At 45.9% G+C, this 20,660-nt stretch overlaps 1 protein-coding gene and 1 non-coding gene across 6 annotated transcripts in view; one reads left to right on the top strand and one right to left on the bottom strand.

Moving 5' to 3' along the window:
- Window positions 1–840: 840 nt before the first annotated feature.
- The window catches only part of PHF20 (PHD finger protein 20), a 134,676-nt gene continuing 114,856 nt past the window's right edge, over window positions 841–20,660 (bottom strand). For all 5 annotated transcript variants that reach the window (XM_022592532.3, XM_089896804.1, XM_022592531.3 and 2 more), the window contains 5 exons: window positions 18,322–18,421; window positions 15,192–15,387; window positions 10,121–10,526; window positions 8,195–8,378; window positions 841–3,381 (listed from right to left, as the gene is read on the bottom strand). In XM_022592532.3, coding sequence (XP_022448240.1) covers window positions 3,239–3,381; window positions 8,195–8,378; window positions 10,121–10,526; window positions 15,192–15,387; window positions 18,322–18,421 — 1,029 coding nt within the window. In that variant the 3' untranslated portion in view covers window positions 841–3,238. The remainder of the gene's footprint in view (window positions 3,382–8,194; window positions 8,379–10,120; window positions 10,527–15,191; window positions 15,388–18,321; window positions 18,422–20,660) is intronic.
- LOC115803400 (U6 spliceosomal RNA) lies at window positions 17,812–17,918 on the top strand. Its single transcript, XR_004024134.1, has one exon. It is a non-coding gene; the product is annotated as a U6 spliceosomal RNA (small nuclear RNA).

Here is a 20,660-nt window from a genome sequence, read left to right as displayed (position 1 = left end):
CATGAGCCGGACTGGGCTAGAGGGTGGTGTGGGGCATTTTACTTTTGAATATTAAAGACACTTAAATGAATTCAAAAGTATTTTGCATATTTCCTTGGGATTTTGGATTTAAGCCTGCATCTGCCTCCCTGCAGAAGATACGTCTACTAAGAATGTAAAAGCAGACTTCCTTTAAAAGGTAATGTTTATAGAAAATTAATGCACATTAAAAACAGGATAGATGGGACTTCCCTGGTGGTGCAGTGGTTAATGAGAATCTGCCTGCCAATTCAGGAGAGACAGGTTCAAGCCCTGGTCCTGGAAGATCCCACATGCCACGCAGCAACTAAGCCCGTGTGCCACAGCTACTGAGCCTGCACTCTGGAGCCCGCAAGCCACAACTACTGAGCCTGTGCCACAACTACTGAAGCCTGCATGCCTAGAGCCCATGCTCCGCAACAAGAGAAGCCATTGCAATGAGAAGCCCGTGCACCGCAACAAAGAGGAGCCCCCGCTCACCACAACTAGAGAAAGCCTGCACACAGCAACGAAGACCCAATGCAGCTAAAAATAAATATAAAAAGAAAAATAAATTTTTATTAAAAAAATAGGGTAGGGCTTCCCTGGTGGTGCAGTGGCTGAGAGTCCGCCTGCCGATGCAGGGGACACGGGTTCGTGCCCTGGTCCGGGATGATCCCACATGCTGTGGAGCGGCTGGGCCCGTGAGCCATGGCCGCTGAGCCTGTGCGTCCGGAGCCTGTGCTCCGCAACAGGAGAGGCCGCAACAGTGAGAGGCCTGCATACCGCCAAAAAAAAAAAAAAAAAAAAAAAAGGGTAGGTAACTATAACAAATGACTGAAATGTAGCAACAAAAACCTGTTTTATTTTTTCCAAATACAGATACAGAAGTTTGCATGTTTTGCAAATATTGCTTCAAAGCAACATTTCTATATACAGCGCCTTCTGTTCTAATAGCGCGTAAACATAGATATGTATCCACAGTGCAATGTTGGCTCATCAAGGGTCCACCTTGCATACACTCATCACTTAAACAAAATGATTAGTCAAACCAGAACTGTTTTTGTCAAGGCAATTTTTTTAATAGGTGGATAGTTTTTCTCAAAAGAAAACTTAGGTAGTGTACATATTTCTAAATGGTAACAGTAATATTTGCAAATAACAGTTTCCAGTGCTCCAGCCTGGGGTTAATTCAACTTGACCCAGGAATTGGGGATGGAGCCCCTCAACATGGCTTTAAATTAGGGAAGCACACTGGGGTTATCAGAACTTGGAGTCACCCCCTGCTTCCCTAAGGACAAAGGTCACAATGAGTGAAATGGGATTATTTCCTTTACAAAAAGCATACAGTAAACTCAGTAATGGCCACTTGGCAAAATTAGGGTAACTCAGTTTCTTCTTTCATCTTGAAAAAGACATGAGATTGACTCCCTTAAAGTTACAGCTTCCCCAGAAGTTATGCTCAAATGTGTTTTCAGGAAAGAAAAATCAGTAATCTAATAATAAGTCACCATACCTCACAGTTGTGGCTACAGAAAATCATCCTGTTTCTTCCCCTTTCAGACAAGCTTCACACAGTTCTTATAATGTGGCCGTCTGATAAATTATGCAAAACACAGATGCCGTGCATACTCCTTGAGCATTTCTTCCCACACCAGAAACACCAACATTAGCAATAGGAAACCACCTCTTACAGAGGAATTGTGTCAGCTTTATTACAGATGTCATAGCCACATGTATTCCCTCTGATGGATGAGCTACAGCAGGTCAACTTGTCCTAAATTCATTTTATATCAAATGGTGAGTTAAATTACTAGACAAAGCATACCTTGAAACAAATCTTGCTACAGAGGGCTTTGTGACCGCAATGACCTGTACCTTAAAGCCTAACCATCCCAAAGGTCACCGGAGATACTGTCATTGCTATTGAGATATTGGCTACTTCACGTTTACATAGTAAATATTTGCAGCATATAACATTACAGATTCATAAACCCATAATTAACTTGTGAGTGTTAATGGACAGATGTGCTTTGATTTTTGCCTTTAGTGATAGGAAAACTAAATGGTAAAATGGGTCACTCCTCAAAGCATGGAACATTTTCTTTAACTTTGCCTAGTAAGGAAAAAGAAAACAATTACACGTGGAACCGTAACCTGGAAGAGTAACAAATATTGTCTCAGAAGGTACAAACTGTACCTGGACCTTAAGCAGCATAATCACCTTGATCTCACAAAATAATACGAACAGGAAATTTAAAGTGTTAAAGTATATTAAAACAATTCTGAAAATGCCAACTACTGAACATATACCCTTCGGGGAAGGAGAAAAGCGGCAGCAGATGTAGAATCTGGTTTGTTTACAACAATACAAAGTAAGGTAATTCCCCAAACCACATTCTTTGTAACAAATCTTTACAGTGAGAGTTCAAATTTGGGGGAACCATTTTTTGGACATTAAATAGAACTGGTAAGCTGTCAAGAAGTGGGTAGAAAATGCTGTCCTTTGGGTTCCAGACCCTGCCTGCTTCAGTTTGGAATTCCTCCTAGATTCTTATTACAGTGAGATTCTAGTTCTTCCACAGGCTGTATGGGTTCTGCTACAAAAGACACAACCCAGCCAATTCTGGGGTGAAAGCATACAAAACTTGTCCCCGGTACCATGAAGTCATGCAAGAGAGGTGGTGAGAAAGTGAAGAGTTCTAAGAAGACAGGGCGGCCAAGGCCTCTGCTCCTTCCCAACCTCCACAGAACGGTGAAGTCACGACATTCCCACGAAGCTGGAAAAACGAAAATGATGCCTGCTGCCTAAATTCATGCCAGGCAGAAAACCAGAAGGCTTGGCATGTGCCCCAACCTGACAGAAAAGTCAATTAAATAAGCTGCAAGTTGAATTTACAACTGTTTCCGACTAAACTTTTTTGGCTCTCATTCCATTTATCATCAGTGGCACGATTTCAAGTGAAGTTTGTGCAAAAAGACTCACTCTCCATTCAACAATGTGCACAGAAGAAGGGAATCCCAAGAGTCTATTTGCTACCTTCTTGGTAGGCTTCGAGATCAGAGTGCCCTCCCTTCCAGCAGCCAAAACGGCCTCTTTGTCCATCACACCCCTGCCCAGATCCCTGAAGTCAGTCGGTGTCACGTGCATTCGGCATGCTAGGTTTATTTATTTAAATACGTGAAGCTCCTCCTGCAGGTGCCCCGGGATTGTGCCCCCATTAGTGTGGGGTGCCCAGTTTCACGTTGAGCAGCAGAGTGCGATCTGTTGCACCTTGCCCAGGTCCGTCAGCAGCTGCTTGATGCAATGCTTGAGCTGCGGAAGCCTGGCCAGAGGCTCCGGGGGCTCCAGCTCCCCAGTGTAGTCCAGCCAGCTCTCCAACACTGTAGGCAGAAGAGAGAGGACCCGGTGAGTTCTCAACACCTGATCTGCAAGAATGTCAGCAAGAATGTCAGCACTTTATCCCACCTAACCACTCATGGGGGGCGGGGAGGGAGGTCCATTTCAGGCAACACTGCCTCATCACCCTCTCTGCAAAGTATTACTCCTAGGACAAAGCTCAAATGCTGTAGAGCAGTGCAGTCCAACAGAACTTTCTGCAATGACGGAAATGGGCTATGTCTGTATTGTCTAATATAGCCACTAGCCATATGTAGCTACTGAGTACTTAAAACGTGGCTAGTGCAACTGAGGAACTGAATTTAAATTTTATTCCATTTTAATTAATTTAAATAGCCACACATAGCTAGTGACTACTGCATTCGTGCAGCTCTGTAGTCTAGCCGGCTTGGAAGGACCCACCTTTCTCAGTGTTACCGCCCCATCTTTATAAGGCTTTCCCATGTTGAAAATCAGACAGCCTGGCGTTTTAGCCTTCTGTTAAGAAAAATTAGAATCTAAAGGGACTTGAAATGGTCTATTTTTGTCTCCATAAATTCTGATCTGCTTCATATTGATTCCTATCATCAGTAGCACAGAGCACTCTGATTTTATTTTCTAAGTACTTAATGCAAAATGTCCAGATACTAACAAACTTGACTACAATTAGTTCAATATCTAAAAGCTGTCTTGCTTCTGAGAGCAGAAATTTCTCTATAGAAAGATATTTGTTCTTCCCCAAGCCACTCCCTCAAGCTCTGGCATTTGGGGAGGGGCCATTCCGGAGCCCCGCACCTCTGACAAGAGCCAGCCCCTCCAGGTAGGCCCTGTGCTTACCCCAGCCTGCCCGTAGCCTTTCTAGTCTGTGCACCAACCTCTACTGAGCACCATCTGGACCCTGGAGCCAGAGTGCAGAAAGAGGAAGACCATGCAGTGCCTGTTCCTCGAGCAGCCTGCAGCTTCATGCGCAATCCTCTGCCCTCCTCAGACGCGCCCTCCATCTTCCTTCCCACCTTTCTAAATCCTCTGTTCCCTGCAAGTTACTTCTCAGGGAAGCCTTCCCCAACTCTACAATCTGAATCTGGTCCCTGTGTCACAGGTGATATGCTATCACTTGCTCTCCTTTGGAGCACTTATCCTGGTTTGTAATTAAACGTAACGGGATGATTTAATTAATATCTGTCTCTAACATAAGATCAAGCTCCATGAGAGCAGAGGCAGAGTCTGCCTTACTCACCATTACATTCCTAACACTCAACTATGCCTGGTACATAGTAGGCTCTTGACAGAGGCAGTGAGAGAATGCAGGAACAGTCCAGCGATATGCCCCACTGAACGCTTGGGCTCCTCAGAGTTCACCTTCCTCCATCAGATTTCTTGTTGGCACTGGGGGGTTCCAAGGAGGAGGAGCCTGCCCTCCTCCTGATCCCAACAAGTACAAGGACTTGAAAATAAGAAATACAAAACTGACTTCTCAGACGGAACTTGAAAACCAAGAGTAAAGGATCAAAGTTAAATGACAGTGAGCAGTGACCTCCTGAGCAAGAAAAACTCCATAGTGACCAGTTTCAATACAACAGTCTTATTAAAAAAAAAAGAAAAAGGAGTCCACAGACTAGAGAGAGACAGGAACTGCTCAGCTAAAGAGCACAAGAGTAAATGGAGGGGGGACTTCCCCGGTGGTCCAGTGGTTAAGACTCCACGCTCCCAATGCAGGGGACCCAGGTTTGATCCCTGATCAGGGAACTAGATCCCACATGCCTCAACTAAAGATCCCACACGCAGCAACGAAGATCCCAAAGACCTGGCATGCATGCATAAATAAACCTTTTTTTAAAAAAAAGAGTAAATGGAGAAAAGACTCAAAGTTAATGCCGTAAGAGCCCATCTGGGTGAGTCTAAGGCAGTCAAGGCTGGCTGGGTTGATTCCAAGAGAAAACGTCAGTCAGTCTGTCCTGGGCAAGATGATCCTACAATTGCTGAGAGGCCCCTCTTAAAGCTACTGGAACTACCTCAGATCTGGTTCGGGCTCACCCAAGAAGTCCCCCAACACCATGGTGACCCAGCAGGCAAGCACAGGGAGAAAAGCATCAGTCATTGTGCAGACTAGAAGAGTCTAGGCCACTCATAGTGTCTGAACTTGGTTAAGAGGAGTGTTTGGAGCCCCTAAGGTGGAAGTCTTCTCTCTAGCAGGAACGAAGAAGACCAGACCCTGAACTGTGGGAGCCAACAGCACCTCCTCTGGACCCCAGCATCCAACAAGCCAGGCTTCTCTCCACACCAGGTGCTGGACCATCACCCCAAGTTTCTCTTTTAAGGAAGCTCAACAGCTTCTCAACAGTATCATGATTCCAAGAAAGGCAGCAGGTTATAAAGGTAAAGTTTCATTTCAAATACACTCCCCCAGACCATCTAGATAGAGGCCAATGCTCACTAAGGTAACATTTAAAAAGAATTTTTTTTCTAATGCTAAAAGATTCAGTATTTTCATGGTCATTAATATCTTTTATCTTTTAGTTTTATAAGACTGTTCACACAACTAAGTTATTAAATAATGGTTAATACTGAAACAATGACATTTTTTAAAGTCAATACAATAGCTTATCAGACTTTTTAAAAAGGAATATTGTATCTAACTTCCTATAAAAGCTCAGTTTATCTTGATGGTATTTAGATGAAATGAAGATAGTAGAAATAAAATGGGATTCTGATGAATCTTTATTAAATACAATGCAAACTCCGTTTACCTGAATAAAATCTTTAAACTTTATAATTGATTTTCATGCTTCCAGTACCTCTCGGAGCCTGGAATATCAGAACAAGAACAGAGTATGTGGCCCCAGATGAGCAGGACACAAGAGTCCTCTGGAAGGCCAGAGAAGGGAGCCCACGCTTATCATCCTGGCCACACTGACCACTCAGTGAACTCAGGGCTGGAGCAGCCCAAGCTTGGGACTTCCCTGGTGGCCCAGTTAAAGAATCTGCCTTCCAATGCAGAGGACGTGGGTTTGATCCCTGGTGGGGGAACTAAGATCCCACAGGCCTTGGGGCAACTAAGCCCACGCGCCTCAACTAGAGAGCCCACGTGCCACAAACTACAGAGCCCACGCACTCTGGAGCCCGTGTGCCACAGCTAGAGAGAGAGAAGCCCGCACGCCACAACAAAAGATCCCGCATGCCGCCATGAAGATCCCGCGTGTGGCAACTAAGACCCATCGCAGCCAAAAATAAAATGGAAGGAAGGGAGGGAGGAAGGAAGGAAGGAAGGAAGAAAGAAAGAAGGCTCTGACTTCTCCCCTAGGGGCAGGTTCCTTTGGCAACAACAGAACCTTCGCCCTGTTTCCATGGCAGGGACCCAGAGCCAATTCTACCGCCACTGTCTGAAACTCCACAATTTTCAGTCTGGCATTCGATCCTCTTTCAGCTTTCTAATAGCAGGGTTTTTCACAGACCTGGCATCAGCTACAGTTCTAAGGAGCCCAAGGAAACCTTTCAGGAGTGAAAGAGAGACAGAAACACTGCCTTCCAGAAATGCCCTCACAACGGACCCGGGGCTGGCCTCCCATTCCCGGTTCCGCAGGTTTGCCTCCGGGGCAGGAAAGAAAGCATGAGGGCGTGTTAGGCTCTCGCCCTCACACTGTCCTCCAACAGGGCCAACCCTTTCCCAGTCGAGCCAGTCCTGTTATCATCCACCCTCAGTCACCCCCTCTGTAGCACAAAACATTGCTCTCTTCAAGGCTCCACTTCAGTCCCAGGAGCTCCAGGAAGCCTTCCTGTTATCACTTCCCCTCACAGCAGCTCTCCTCCCCTGGCTCGGCCTCAGCCGTACCTGTGACCCTCGCTTACATAACACATGGCATTTTTCTTCTGAGTTATTTCATCCCCAATTACAGTAATAACAGCCTGGCTGTACTCAGAATCCTCAAACAGAACATTTATTTCTTAATCAGTCTCCTTTCTAAGGATGAAAACAAATAATTAGGAAATAAGAGAATAAGACAGCAAACAATCAAGAAGGAAGTTTGTCTTCAAAAAGAAAACTGACAACATCCTGGGGATCAAGAGTTCAGTCCTCCAAGCCAATTTGTTACCACTAACACCTGGGACAAATACCCAGGGGCTACATAAATGACTTAGTCAAGTTCTTAAATCTCTACTGATAAAGAGGAGAAGGCTTCATAGTAGATTTTAAGAAAGGCTGAAATAAAAGGTGTTTTCAGGGCTTCCCTGGTGGTGCAGTGGATGAGGGTCCACCTGCCGATGCAGGGGACACGGGTTCGTGCCCCGGTCCGGGAGGATCCCACATGCCGCGGAGCGGCTGGGCCAGTGAGCCATGGCCGCTGAGCCTGCGCGGCCGGAGCCTGTGCTCCGCAACGGGAGAGGCCACAACAGTGAGAGGCCCGCGTACCGCAAAAAAAAAAAAAAAAAAAAAAGTGTTTTCAGATCAATCCTCAGACATCCTAAAAGCTCAAATAGGTCAAAGTTTCAATTCCCCACAGAACTGGCTTAGTAAAGATCTGCTCAGATCACACATTACCCGCAGGCAGAGTCCAGCTGCTCTTCTGCACACTCTCCTTGGCAGAAGGGACTGGGAAAGTGAGGCAGGACCCCTGACATCGCACAAACCTTAGAAGTGCCCGATCAATACTAAAAGTAAGGCTCTGCCATCTTGAGGGGAGAATGAAGGTGGTGAGACTGACAGAGAGGAGGCAAGAACAGAGCTGTGCCTGGAGAGCAGATCAGGCGGTTCAGAAAGCAGCTCATCCCGGCGGGCCCACAGTGGCTGCCAAGTGCAGGGAGCCAAGGAGGGAGCCCTACCGTCCAGCTCCTTCTCAATGGAGTCCATCCTATGCGTGACTTCGTCCTGAAGAGACTCCACATGCGTCAGCAGGTTAAACTGCCACTGGTGCTGGGAGCTCAGCAGCCCCTCTCCGCCTCTGTCCAGCAGCTTCCGAGCGGGGGCTTCCTCAGGTAGGACCTTTCTGGAGACATATTCCCTCACCTGGCGATGCAACAACATTGAAGTTACTGCATGGAGACAGCTCCCAGCCCCTCTTCCAAACAGCCAGTGTCCACAACCATTTGAAAACCCAGTTGCAGTTTGAATATCCCAACTCTCTACCTCCCTGCCCCGTTCCTCCCCTCTTGGGCACTGGGCAGAAGTGTGCCTGCTGTACCAATAACAACCACCTCAGGGCAGCACAGACCTCTGGCTCAGAGGATCCCACAGCTGCTTCCCAAAAAATGGCCCAATGCCCTAGGCCTGAAGTAGGCCTCACAGAAGGGCTTCCAGAAACCTGAGATCAGAATACAGCAAGGCAAGTGTAGACAAGGGTTAGTATGTGGATGTCAGACAAACTAGCTTTAAATCCTAGCTCCATGTCTCGCTGAACGCGTGTATCTGGATGAGTTACTTCACCTCTCTGGGCCTCTGTTCCCTCATGGGAAAGAAGGAAGTAGTAAATCCTACTTTAAAGGTTCATGAGGATGAAATAGGATAATGTTTATAAAACACAGTGCCGGCCTATGGTCAGCCTGCTATCAATGAAAGAGATTTTTAACCCCAGCTGCCTTGTTTAGGCCCAGTATTTCCTGATTTTTTCATGATGTGCCAGACACCTCTAGGCAATCTGCCCAGTCTGCATGACCATAAACCTTTTCTGGGGTTTGTGACCGCAACCTTTCATTCACTCATTTGAAATGAAATAGGTTCTACTTAACATTTATTTAGGGGTGACTATGTGCAAAGCCATGTTCTGAGAGCTTTTCACAGATATGCTGCACAGTAACTGAGAGGGCACTGCCACTGGCTCCACTCGACAGGGGGTAAGGAGACATGTCTGAGGAGGTGAAGTGACCCGCTCAGAATCACACAGCAAGTGGCTGAGCCCAGACTTGAAACCGGGTCTGTCTCCAAAGACTATGTCCTCACCAGCCTCATCCAGCACTGTTTAGACCCTGGCAAGGATACAGACTGAACGAGGTATAATGCCCACCCTTGAGGGGCTTCTAACCTAGGATGCTCCCCCTCGGCACGATGCAGCAATGGACTTATGCTGGTGATACCATCCCACAAAATGAAGTCTGTGAAAGTAAGTATGACAAGGGTGGAGAAGCTCTCAAATCACACAAATCCTCACTGACAACTGAGGACAGGGCAGAATGAGACCAGTGAACACTGGCAACAGAACACAGGGGGCTCCAGAAGAGAATGACTTGAACAACAAGAAAATGAGAGTATCTCTTGGGAAAACCGATGAAACCAGCAAATATTTTGACAAAATGGACTGTTCCTATGTCAGGGCTGCAAAGTGAAAAGTAAAGCCAGCATAGAATTGTACTGAAAACCTTATGCCTAACAAAACACCTGACTCATTCTTTGCTCGTGGGAAGGATTAGCACCCACGGGCAGCTATAAATTGCATTGAAGAAAAAAACTCACTTTCCTAACTTACTTCCATTTATCAAGTTCCAGTCAACCCTTTTCCCCTGCTACCTCCCACCTCTCCACACCCCGCCCCCGACTCTGCCACTTTGTGGACATTTTTGGGGTTTAAGTGGGCTCCCTTGACTTTGTACTCATTTTAACAGACCAAAAAACATCTATGATAAGCAAATTTATATACAATTTTACAGTAAATACAACTCTATAATAAACATCTTCCACAGAACACTTAGCCCTAGGAGGAGAAGGTACAAGCACTCAAACACCGAATTAAGAACCAGCACAAGCGAGCCCCATACCTTTGGGGAGCTGGGTTTGGGGTCACTGTCCCCTCTGCTCCTGTCTTGTTCTAGAGGCCAGCCCAGGCGCGGAGAGAGGGAATCGTCACCATTCTCGTGGAGTGGGTTGACTGCATCGTCAAGGGCAGAGCGCCGGGTCTCCACCACCAGCTTCTGTTCCACAGCAGGGTAGTAGGTGCGGGGCTTCTGGTAGCAGTGCTCGCTGGTGATATATGACTCCTCCACAGACCGGGGCAAGGGCAGGGGCAGAGGCTTCTCCACCGCCCCGTTCAAAGTTCTATAGCTTGGGGCTTCCTCCCTGCTCTTGGCTTCAGCAACATGGATGTGTTTGGAATGCGGTCTCCCCTCCGCCAGATGCTGTTTCCAAGGCTGACACCACAGCTGCAGATCAGGGTGTTCCCGGCTTCTGTTGGGAGGGCAAACACAGAGAGGGCTTTGGAGCACCTGGGACCACTGCAGGGGCTTTCCAGTAGCGGGGAAGACCTCCCACCTGGGCCAACTGGTACGAGCCACTACTTGCCACACAAGAGGGAATGTAAGTCAGCAGCCTCTGAGGAGACCACTTCCAGGCAAGCTCCTGCTGTGTCACTCACAGTGAGTGGGACTGGCCTTGGGAGTCAGAAGGCCTGACCGCATTTCAGCTCAGCCGCTGATCAGCAGTGCAGCTGGGCCGAGTCGCTCAGCCAGCCTCATTCCCGCTTCCTCCTCTGCAAATCTGGCTAACCATCTACCTGTCTGCCAGCAACCACTGAGTTTGCTATAGATGAAGTGAATTAATTTGAATGGAAGTACAGTACTTTGTTGGCAGCAAAGTGCTCTTCAAATGTGACTTACTAAAAATAACCTTAACTTATTAATAAACTGCCATGATAATCCTGGCATGCAATGGCACTCAATTACACAAATCCAGTGGTGACCCGGGAGGGAGGTGGTAACCAGAAGTCATCTAGGCATAGGCCACTAATAACAAAATCTTCTGTTCACACCATTCCAAATAGGAAAATCTGTTATTAAAGAACAAGGGTTCTGCTCCCTTTTTGGGCCACAGACACTTCTGAGAATCTGAAAGCTCTTGCTACATGTATACATGTACATAAAACTGTGTATGACTTCAAGTTTCCCACAATCATTCACCGTCTGACGTTTGACCCAACAGAAGGTCTTTAATTTACTGGATCATAATCAATTGTAAAAAAGGAAAAACAGAACAGAAAATACCAGAATGCACCATTCTAAGTAAGAGTAGGTGTTTTGTGAAATGTTAGTTTCAGTTTTGTACATGTGAGTGATATAAAATGTATTTCTTACTGTGGGATATCTATTTAAGTTTAAAAGCCACGACTCTAGATAAACTTTACCTTTTTAACTCTTGTTTACCACCCAGAACTTCCATTATAACCTTGGATCATTAAATGAAATGAAAGAAAGCAAAGGAGAAAAGGACGGAGGAAGAAAAACTGGGCTTCCCGAGTAAGGCCCACCAGCTACCGGCAGTTCCTAGCTGGCAGGGGTGTTTGCAAGCAAGTGGGAGGACGGACAGGTGCTACTCACATCTGGTTCACAGATGTGCAGAAATGTGTGGGAGCCTTTCCAACTGTCACAACGACTACTGATTGTCACATATGTGACCTCAGCATTCAGTTCACTGAATTCAGAGATGCTAAATATCCTGTAATGCTCGGTACAATTCCACACATACAGAGAATTATCTCATGGTATAATTGTAAACATTACCTTCACCAGTCCCAACTGAGAAACACTGAAACCAGATCAGCAGGAACTCAGCAGCAACTCCCACATATAGATATCCCCCACCCCACCCCCACACTTTCCTGAAGTCTTCCTGCAGAAATGGAATAGGCCATAAGTAGGACAGCATGGAATGATCTTACAGAACCTAAAATTCTGCTCGCAAGGGGCTACAACTATCCTTTCTCGGCTCTCCCACCCTAGCAATCCCCAATACCACCCCAATCCACTGGGGAAGGAGAGGAAACCACCAGCATCGAGGCAGCCTAGGTCCCTGGCCACTTCCAACAGGGTATCACAGCCTGTACCAGGAACCTAGGATCCCAGGCACACCTCTGAAATCATAATTGCATCAGAGGAAATGGAAGTCCTTGTTCACTTTCAGGTCTACTGTAGCCTGAAATCTGTTAACTTGGAGCATAGAGGCCATAGTACAGACCTGTTCTTGTACGAAAATCACAAAAGTCTTTGTTTCCTTCCTCCTACAATTTTCACCCTCCCAGCTAAGATCTGAAGCCCCAGCTACTACACAAGGATGACCCTGGCCTTTCTTTGTAAGCCCTGTCAATCATGAAGAAGGTATGCATAGCCATGCATGTTACTTTTGAAATGACAACATTTGAAGTTATTCCCAGTTTTACTGTTTGCTTTTGAAAATGAATCCACCAGGTCACTTAGGAACAAAATTTATGAGAATGAAGACCCAGAGCCTGTGATAGCAGAGACCATCCAGGTGTACAGAGACATACTGGGACCACCTTCCTGTCTCCCAGGCTCTTTTCTCCATATATAATGACTAACAAGATCTCCCTACACTCCCCCCTGAACTTCTTGGAGAAGTCAGATTTAATTCCAGTACAAAGTCACTGCTATAAAGATGAAGGATCTAGGGGCTTCCCTGGTGGAGTAGTGGTTGAGAATCTGCCTGCCAATGCAGGGGACACGGGTTCGATCCCTGGTCCGGGAAAATCCCACATGCCGCGGAGCAACTAAGCCTGTGCACCACAACTACTGAGCCTGTGCGCCACAACTACTGAGCCCACGTGCCGCAACTACTGGAGCCCGCGTGCCACAACTTCTGAAGCCTACACGCCTAGAGCCCGTGCTCCACAATGAGAAGCCACTGCAATGAGAAGCCCGCGCACTGCAACGAAGGGTAGCCCCCGCTCGCTGCAACTAGAGAAAGCCCGTGCACACCAGCAAAGACCCAACACAGCCAAAAATAAATAAATTTATATAAAAAAATTAAAGATGAAGGATCTAAATGGGGATTCAGAACGAACAAGGTTCTGAAATATGGGGCAGGGCTGGAGCACTGGTATTCCAGTGAGAAGAAAGAGAACACCATCTGACTGAATCCTCAAATGAAAAGAAACATAGCAACATTTACAATCAGGAGCATCATCTGAGGTTTGCCCTCACCTTCCACCTGTCTCAGTCAATTTCTGGCATCTCGTTAAGAAGAAATTCACTTGGCTTATATGGAGGAAAATTTTCTGATTTTATAAAATGTGAGGGAATACCTAGTCTAAGACATCCAAAACAGGGTCACTTGATTTAGTTCACCTCAACAGATACCGTCACAGTAATGGCTAATTCCCCCAGTAACCATCCTTTCCTTCTCTTACACCCACCTCCACCCTCACTCCTGAGTTTGCTCAGGGCACATGGCCACCTGGCTACTAGCCTCCTGCAGTTAGGTGTGTCCATGAAACCACTTGCTCCCCCTCCTGGGGGTCAGAGCAGAGTGGAGGTACAGATGCATCTGCTTGGACCACGCAGATGAGATTAACCCTAATGGAATGCCAGAGCAGTAAGACAGAAGGAACCCAAGTCCCCACGTCCATAGCTGGAATCTTGGAGAAAGGCCACCTACCTACCTGGCCTGGACCCCCGCCTACCTCTGGACCATGCCTTACGTGAGAAAGAAAATTCCATTTTGTTTAGCCTTTATTTTTTTGGTTTTGTTATAGCAGCTTGGTTTTTACCCAAATCAACATATACTCTTGCTGAACGTGCCCTGCTCAACCTCTCCTTGCCATGTCAATTTTACTTTGTTTCAATTTTACTTTGTTTACCAATCAAAAATGTTTAGGATGGTAGTTCCCTGGTGGCCTAGTGGTTAGGATTCCAGGCTTTCACTGCCACAGTCTGCAGTCCAGGTTCAATCCCTGGTCGGGGAACTGAGATCCCACAAGCCGCGAGGTGTGGCCAAAAGAACCACGATGTTTAGGATGAATGGATAAACAAAATGTGGTATTACATATAATGGAATATTATTTAGCCTTAAAAAGGAAGGAAATTCTGATACAACTTACAACACAGACAAACCTTAAGGACATTATGCTAAGTGAAATGAGCCAGTCATAAAAAGACAAATACTGTAGAATCCCATTTATATGAAGTACCCGGAGCAGTCAAATTCAGAGAGACAGAAAGTAGAAGGGTGGCTGTCAGCGGCTGGGGGAGGGGAAATGGAGAGAAGTTGCTTAATGGGTACAGAGTTTGTTTTGCCCCACACAAGGAGTTCTGGAGATTGGGTGCAACAGAGTGAATGTACTTAACACTACTGAACTGTACACTTAAAAACGGTTAAGATAGCAAACTTTATATTATGTATATCTTACCACAGTTTAAAAAACAAAACCCAAAAACTCAGAACAGGAACTTTCCTGGTCGTCCAGTGGTTAAGAATCTGCCTTCCAAAGCAGTGGGCGTGGATTCAATCCCTGGTCTGGGAACTAAGATCCCACATGCCGCGGAGCAACTGAACCCATGCTCTGCAACTAGAGAAGCCCACAACAAAGACCCAGCGCAGCCAAAATAGAAAAAAACAACTCAGAACGGTACAAAAAAAAAAAAGAAAAAACAATCTATAAATACACCATTTCTTTCTCTCTTTTTTTCTAAGGCATTTTATTTTATTTTATTTTTTGGCCGCACCATGTGGCACGTGGGATCTTAGTTCCCTGACCAGGGATTGAACCTGCACCCCCTGCATTAGGAGTGTGGTGTCTTCACCACTGGACCACCAGGGAAGTCCCCACACACTGTATCTTGATTACAGTAGTGTTTGTATATACATTTGCCAAAACTCAATGAACATTTAAAATGGGTGAACTTAATTATATGTAAATTATACCTCAATAGAGTTAATTTTTTTAAAAAAGAATGTTTATCATGTAACTGAGAATCTTAAATACAAGTCTCAAACTTATCCATCTTATCGCCGATTTTGTGGCTTTCCAGTTTCTCATATTTATCCTGCCCTCTGCCCACACCAAATCAGACTCATCCCCAAAGCTGCAGGTGCCACACTTACTGCAAGATGCTCATCTTGAGCTGCAGGCCATGCAGAACCTCGATCACTCTCTGCACATCGCCGAGAAGCTGGTGGGTAGCCACAATCTTCTTGGCATTCTGGTGGGAATAGTTCTCTTCTAAAAATGCCAGGCCATGCATATGTCCCCTGCTCAACCACTCCTTGTCATACCAGTACTTGAAGCCAGGTCTCTGACCTAAAGCAGTGACAATGAGAGAGTTAATCCTTGGTCTGAAGGAAACCCAGACCATTTCATCATCGCACAATTATCACACAAACTATTGGAAGGATGGACTGGTGTGTTCATTTTGTTCATTCATTCATCCAGTATACATTTACTTGGCACCTACTATATGCTGGGCTCTCTACTAGGTGTTGGGGATAAGGTGGCGAGAAAAGTATATAAATTTCCTGATCTCTGCGACCGGCCAGAGGTAGAGTGGGAACTTGGATATCTTGTTAAGGTTAAATCACATCATTCCCTCTCCCACTTAAAACCTTCGATGACTTCCTATCGTGCACAGAAGAAAACCCAAAGCCCTGACTGATCTAATGAGGCCGGCAGGCCCAGGCTCCTTCCTGCCCCCCTTGCCCCACCGTTTCCGGAACACATTCAAGCTCTTTCTGGTCTTAGGGTCTCTGCTCTAGCACCCCTACCCCTGTCTGGAGCACTATTCCCCAAGGCCTTTGCAGGACTGGCTCCTTACCACCTCCTCAGAGAGGCCATTGGTTACCTCCCAAAGTACGAGAGCCTCTTCCGTGCTTCCTAGTCATTCCCGATCTGAGGGCTTTTGCCCCCTCAAAGCATTCATCCCTACCTAACATGTTCTTGTTTAGATGACTTATTTTGACATCTGTTGCTGGTCCAAACCCCACTAAAAGCCAGAAGAATAGGAATTGTTTTGTTCATGGTTATATCCTCAGTGTCTGGCAAAAGGCATCGTGAATGGATTTATCAAATGGAAAGAAGCCCCAAGTGCCCCTCCAACTGTCACCTACCGCCTAACTAAATGAATGGTCAGCCCCCCACTCCCTTCTCTGGACCTCCATTTCCCATCTGTAACAATGACAGATGAACCAAACAGCTTCAGCGGTCCTGTTCATTACAGGGATCCTCAGGAAGGACTGAAAACACAACCACACGTGACTTGGCACAGTGTTTCCTGCTGTAAAAGCCCAGGGAACAGCTTCCAATCAGACTGTTGTTCACCTCTCAATGGCTATAAAGACCCTAAAATAACCCGGGCAAACCCTATCAAGGTCCCTGCGCTCTTTCTGGCTTTTCTAAGACACATGGTGGGGATGCACCTCCACTCTGTTAACAACACCTTTAAGTAACCTTTAAAGAATAGATCTGTTAGATTAAACTTCTGGCCCAAGACTGCAGAGTCAAACATAGTCAATAAATGTGACAGTCACTGAGTGCTCAATTCAAGGAAGCTATTCCCAGTCTTGGCAATTTAGTTATAAAAGTTCAGAAAGGGCATAGGGATTGATAAAGATGGTGTGTATGATTTCTAAAAAGAGAAAAGTGGACAGAGAGAGTGAGAGACAATAAAGTAGACAAAAGGGTTTTAAATGGTGCCCTAAAGGAGCCCTGGGGGCTATGTGTGGAATCTCAGAGGCAGCTGCCACAGAGGTAGCCTGAGCAGCAGGATTCAAAGCAGCACTACCTGTTTTACAAGACAAAGGTCAGAGACACCAGTTGTCATCTCCTATCTAGCACTAACTGTCTGAGTGATCTTAGGCCAATCATGTCCCTTCTGGGCCTGCTGCTTGCCTGTTAAATGTCAAGGCTAAACTAAGTGGTCTCTGAGATCCTGCCCATCAATTATATTCTATGACTTATGGACTAATCTTCTGACCATATTCTTTCCTTGGGATAAAGGGAAAGACAGAGGCACGATTGCTCTCTGTCTATAGACTAATCTAGCACTAGAAGACACAGTGTCACAAAAGAGGTTATCAGGCCCCAGGGGGACCTACTTGCTGGAAAATGAACTGTGGTAGCCCAGTCCCTCCCTATACAACCAGCAAAATCAAGAGACTTGGTCCCACAAGTCAGTTCTAATTCCAATCTGCTTCATGAGATTAGGAAAGTCATTCACTTCCCTGGGCATCAATTTCTTCCTCATAAGCAAAAATAGGAACAGGAGCTCCTACCAGGCCCACCTCATAGGACAAAAAGGAATAACAGAAGCAGAGGCTCTCCAGCGTTGTCTAGCTGTAAGGGGACTGGACCCAAGGGGAGCAACCTTACAGGTGATGAATGGAGACGATGTCACATCCCACTGACAGCAAAACAAGAACCACAGATTTATAATCCACCCCTGAGATTTCTGGAAAGGGGAACCCAAGAGCCATAGGCCAGCCCTGCGGTCAAGGAACAATGAAACGAACTGATCCTAAGGAATTAATTCACTGCTCTGGGTGGCAGACAGGCTCTTCACAAACACACCTTTCCCCTCCCCTCAAGGGCGTATCTCCCTTCGAGGTGGCAACGATGCAATGGAAGGCAGATGCCACCAGAGGGAGCAGAGGCCGGTTTCCAACCCTTCAACAGCCCTGAAAAGCCAAGGACAGAGCCCACATCCTCATGAACTCTCAAGAAAAGGAAAAGGTGCTCGCTCTGGCAGCACATATTCTAAAACTAGAACAACAGAGAAAAGATTAGCATGGCCCCTACGCCAGGATGACATGCAAATCGGTACAGCGTTCCATAGTTTATACAGAGCTTCAGTCGTACAAGATGAAAAAGTTCTAGAGATCTGCTATACAACATTGTGCTTATAGTTTATAAAGAATACTGTACTGTACACTTAGAAATTTGTTAAGAGGGTAGAGCTCATGTTATATGATTTTTACCCCCCCCCCACACACACACACAACAAAATTCTAGCTCAAGGCCTGGCCTTCCACTAGGTGAACCTCTTCATACATGCTCTCTTACTGCCAAGTTCAGGACAGCTGGCCACCAGGTGAGCTAGCAACAAAGGCGAGGAGGAGGCAGAGTCTAGCCGATGCTGAAGAAATGAGTCTCAAGACCACAGACACTCAGGCTGCTTCACCGCCAGCTGTGCTAAGGAAAAGGCTACATATTGTTAATATCCCTGACTCCAGAAATCTCTACCTGGAGGGTCTTGGCAAACATAACAGGTGTATTTCTCAGGCACATTTTCTTCCAGTAATCCCATGCAGACCCCATGCTGCCAGCACTGGCACTCTTCACACTGTTAGAATTAAAGAAGCAATAAAAATTAAACTCAGAAGGAATCCTCCATCCAAAAGTAAGACCCACCTGTGGGGGGAAAGGGGCAGTGGGAGGCGGAAGGAGGAGGGAGGGAGAGGAGGAGGAGGAAGTGGGAGCTGAGCTGCAACCACTCTTCCAGAGCAGCCACTAGCCACCTGTGCTTTTAACATTTAAGTTAACAAACTAAGTTTAAAATTCAGTTCCTTAGTCCCACTAGCCACATCTTAAGTGCTCAACAGCCGTATGAGGCTAGTGGCTACCGTACTAGACAGCACAGATGAAGAACATTTAAATTAAACAGTACTGATCTCAGAAAAATGACTATTTTCCCTCCCATTTCTAGAGGCTTTCACTTTTCTGATCACTTTATAAAGAGAGAGGAAAAACTGTTTAAGTCCTTAGAGGGAGGTTAACTTAGAAAGACAAAAAACCGAGTTTGAATTCTGGCTCAGACATTCATTAGCTGTGTGACCTTGCACAGGTCACTTCTCCATCCTGGGCTTCAGTTTCCCCATCTGCAAAATAGGATACTATTCCTACCAACCGTGTGGGGCTGTCTGTGAGGAATCAATGGGTCACATGTCAAAATTCATATAGTAGAGCCCAGCACACAACTTTTATGTATTAAGAGCCTATTGCTGCTACGAATGGGTAGGCTAACTCACTTTGATGCCTCCTGGACTCAACATATGCTAGCGCTTTGCATTTGTTCTTTCTAAACCTTACCAACGGTCACACAGCTGAGAAGACGCAACAGTGGATCAGAACACAAGCCTGGCTGACTGCAAGGCTAGTTCTTTTAACCCCTAGGCTCCACTGCCTTCCCTGGGGAAGGGGGAAAGAGAGAAGGGGCAAGAGGCAGAGAGGGAAAGAAAGGAGCAGAGGACGAGGGCAGCACTGGAAGACAGACGTGTGGCTGGCCTGAGGACAGCAAGCCTGAGGGCTAAGGGTCCAGAGGAGGGAATGGAGAGGAAAAGGATGCCAAAGGAGACACTAGGACACTTGAGGCAATTCCAAACCAGGGCCCTAAACCTTTAACTACCCAACCAAATGGATAGCTCTGGAAAGTGGACAGCGAGCTTCTGATACTGTCTGGAGGGTGGGCCACCAGCCTGGCCACAAGGGAAAAAGCTCACAGTCCTCAGCCACTTGGAGTCAGATAGGCCCCAGGATCAAAGGGCTTTTATGGGCTAATCATATCAGAATCAACAGGGGCAGAGCTGGAAGAGAGACTTCAGATAAGATGTGATCCAGATTCTTCCGTTTCCAATGAGGAAACTAAAGGCTCAGAGAGAAAGAAAAGGGTGTGAGACAACAAAGGCAGTTAGTAGCAGAAAACAGACTAATAATTAAGAATGAAAGTCTCTCTCACCAATGACTTCGTGTCTTAAGAACTAGGATACACCAAAATTGAATCAAAAACACCTAAGCTGAAAATTTCAAAATAACGTTTTTCATGTGGGTCTGGCTAATATACATTATTCATTTTTAAAAAGTTTAAATTGGAACCTCCCTGGCGGTCCAGTGGTTAAGACTCTGCACTTCCACTCCAGGGGGCGTGGGTTCAATCCCTGGTTGGGGAACTAAGATCCCGCATGCCGTGTGGTGGGATGAAAAATTTGTTTAAATAAATATTAAAAATAAAAGTTTAATTTTTGGGGGGCGGGGGGAGGGGAGCTGTGCCACACGGCTTGAGGGATCTTAGTTCGCCGACCAGGGATTGAACACAGGGCCCTGCCCTCCAGCAGTGAGAGCACTGAGTCCTAACCACTGGATCGCTAGGGAATTCCCCAAAGGTTTAAATTTAGAAGTGAACAAGAACAGTAACAGAAAAGATAAAATATCTAAGAATAAATCTGAGACTAAGAATAAAAACATGCAAGGTCTGTGTAAAGAAAATTTTTAAATATTTGAAGGACATGGAGACTTAAGTCAATGAATGGTAAGTTGTACTTTATTCCTGGATAGCAAGAGTCATTATCATAAGGATGACAGTTCTCCTTGGATTAATATATAAAAGTAATGTAATGCCAACAAAATAATAAATTAATAGCTCTGGAACTATACAGAAGCTGATTCTAATAGCCGGGAAATTTATTAAAAAGAACAAAAGGGGGTACCAGCCCTACCAGATATTTTTAAAATACTATAAAGGTATAATAATTAAAATAGAATTGTACAAGTAAATATATAGACAGAGAGACCAATGAAAGAGAGAA

The sequence above is a fragment of the Delphinapterus leucas genome, chromosome 15 (assembly GCF_059928025.1).
Source record: "Delphinapterus leucas isolate spDelLeu-1000000601 "Yukka" chromosome 15, BTC_Dleu_Yukka2, whole genome shotgun sequence".
In the NCBI taxonomy this organism is placed as follows: domain Eukaryota; kingdom Metazoa; phylum Chordata; class Mammalia; order Artiodactyla; family Monodontidae; genus Delphinapterus; species Delphinapterus leucas.
The sequence above is the reverse complement of the archived record's forward strand: the minus strand, read 5'-3'. Positions and strand labels throughout refer to the sequence as shown.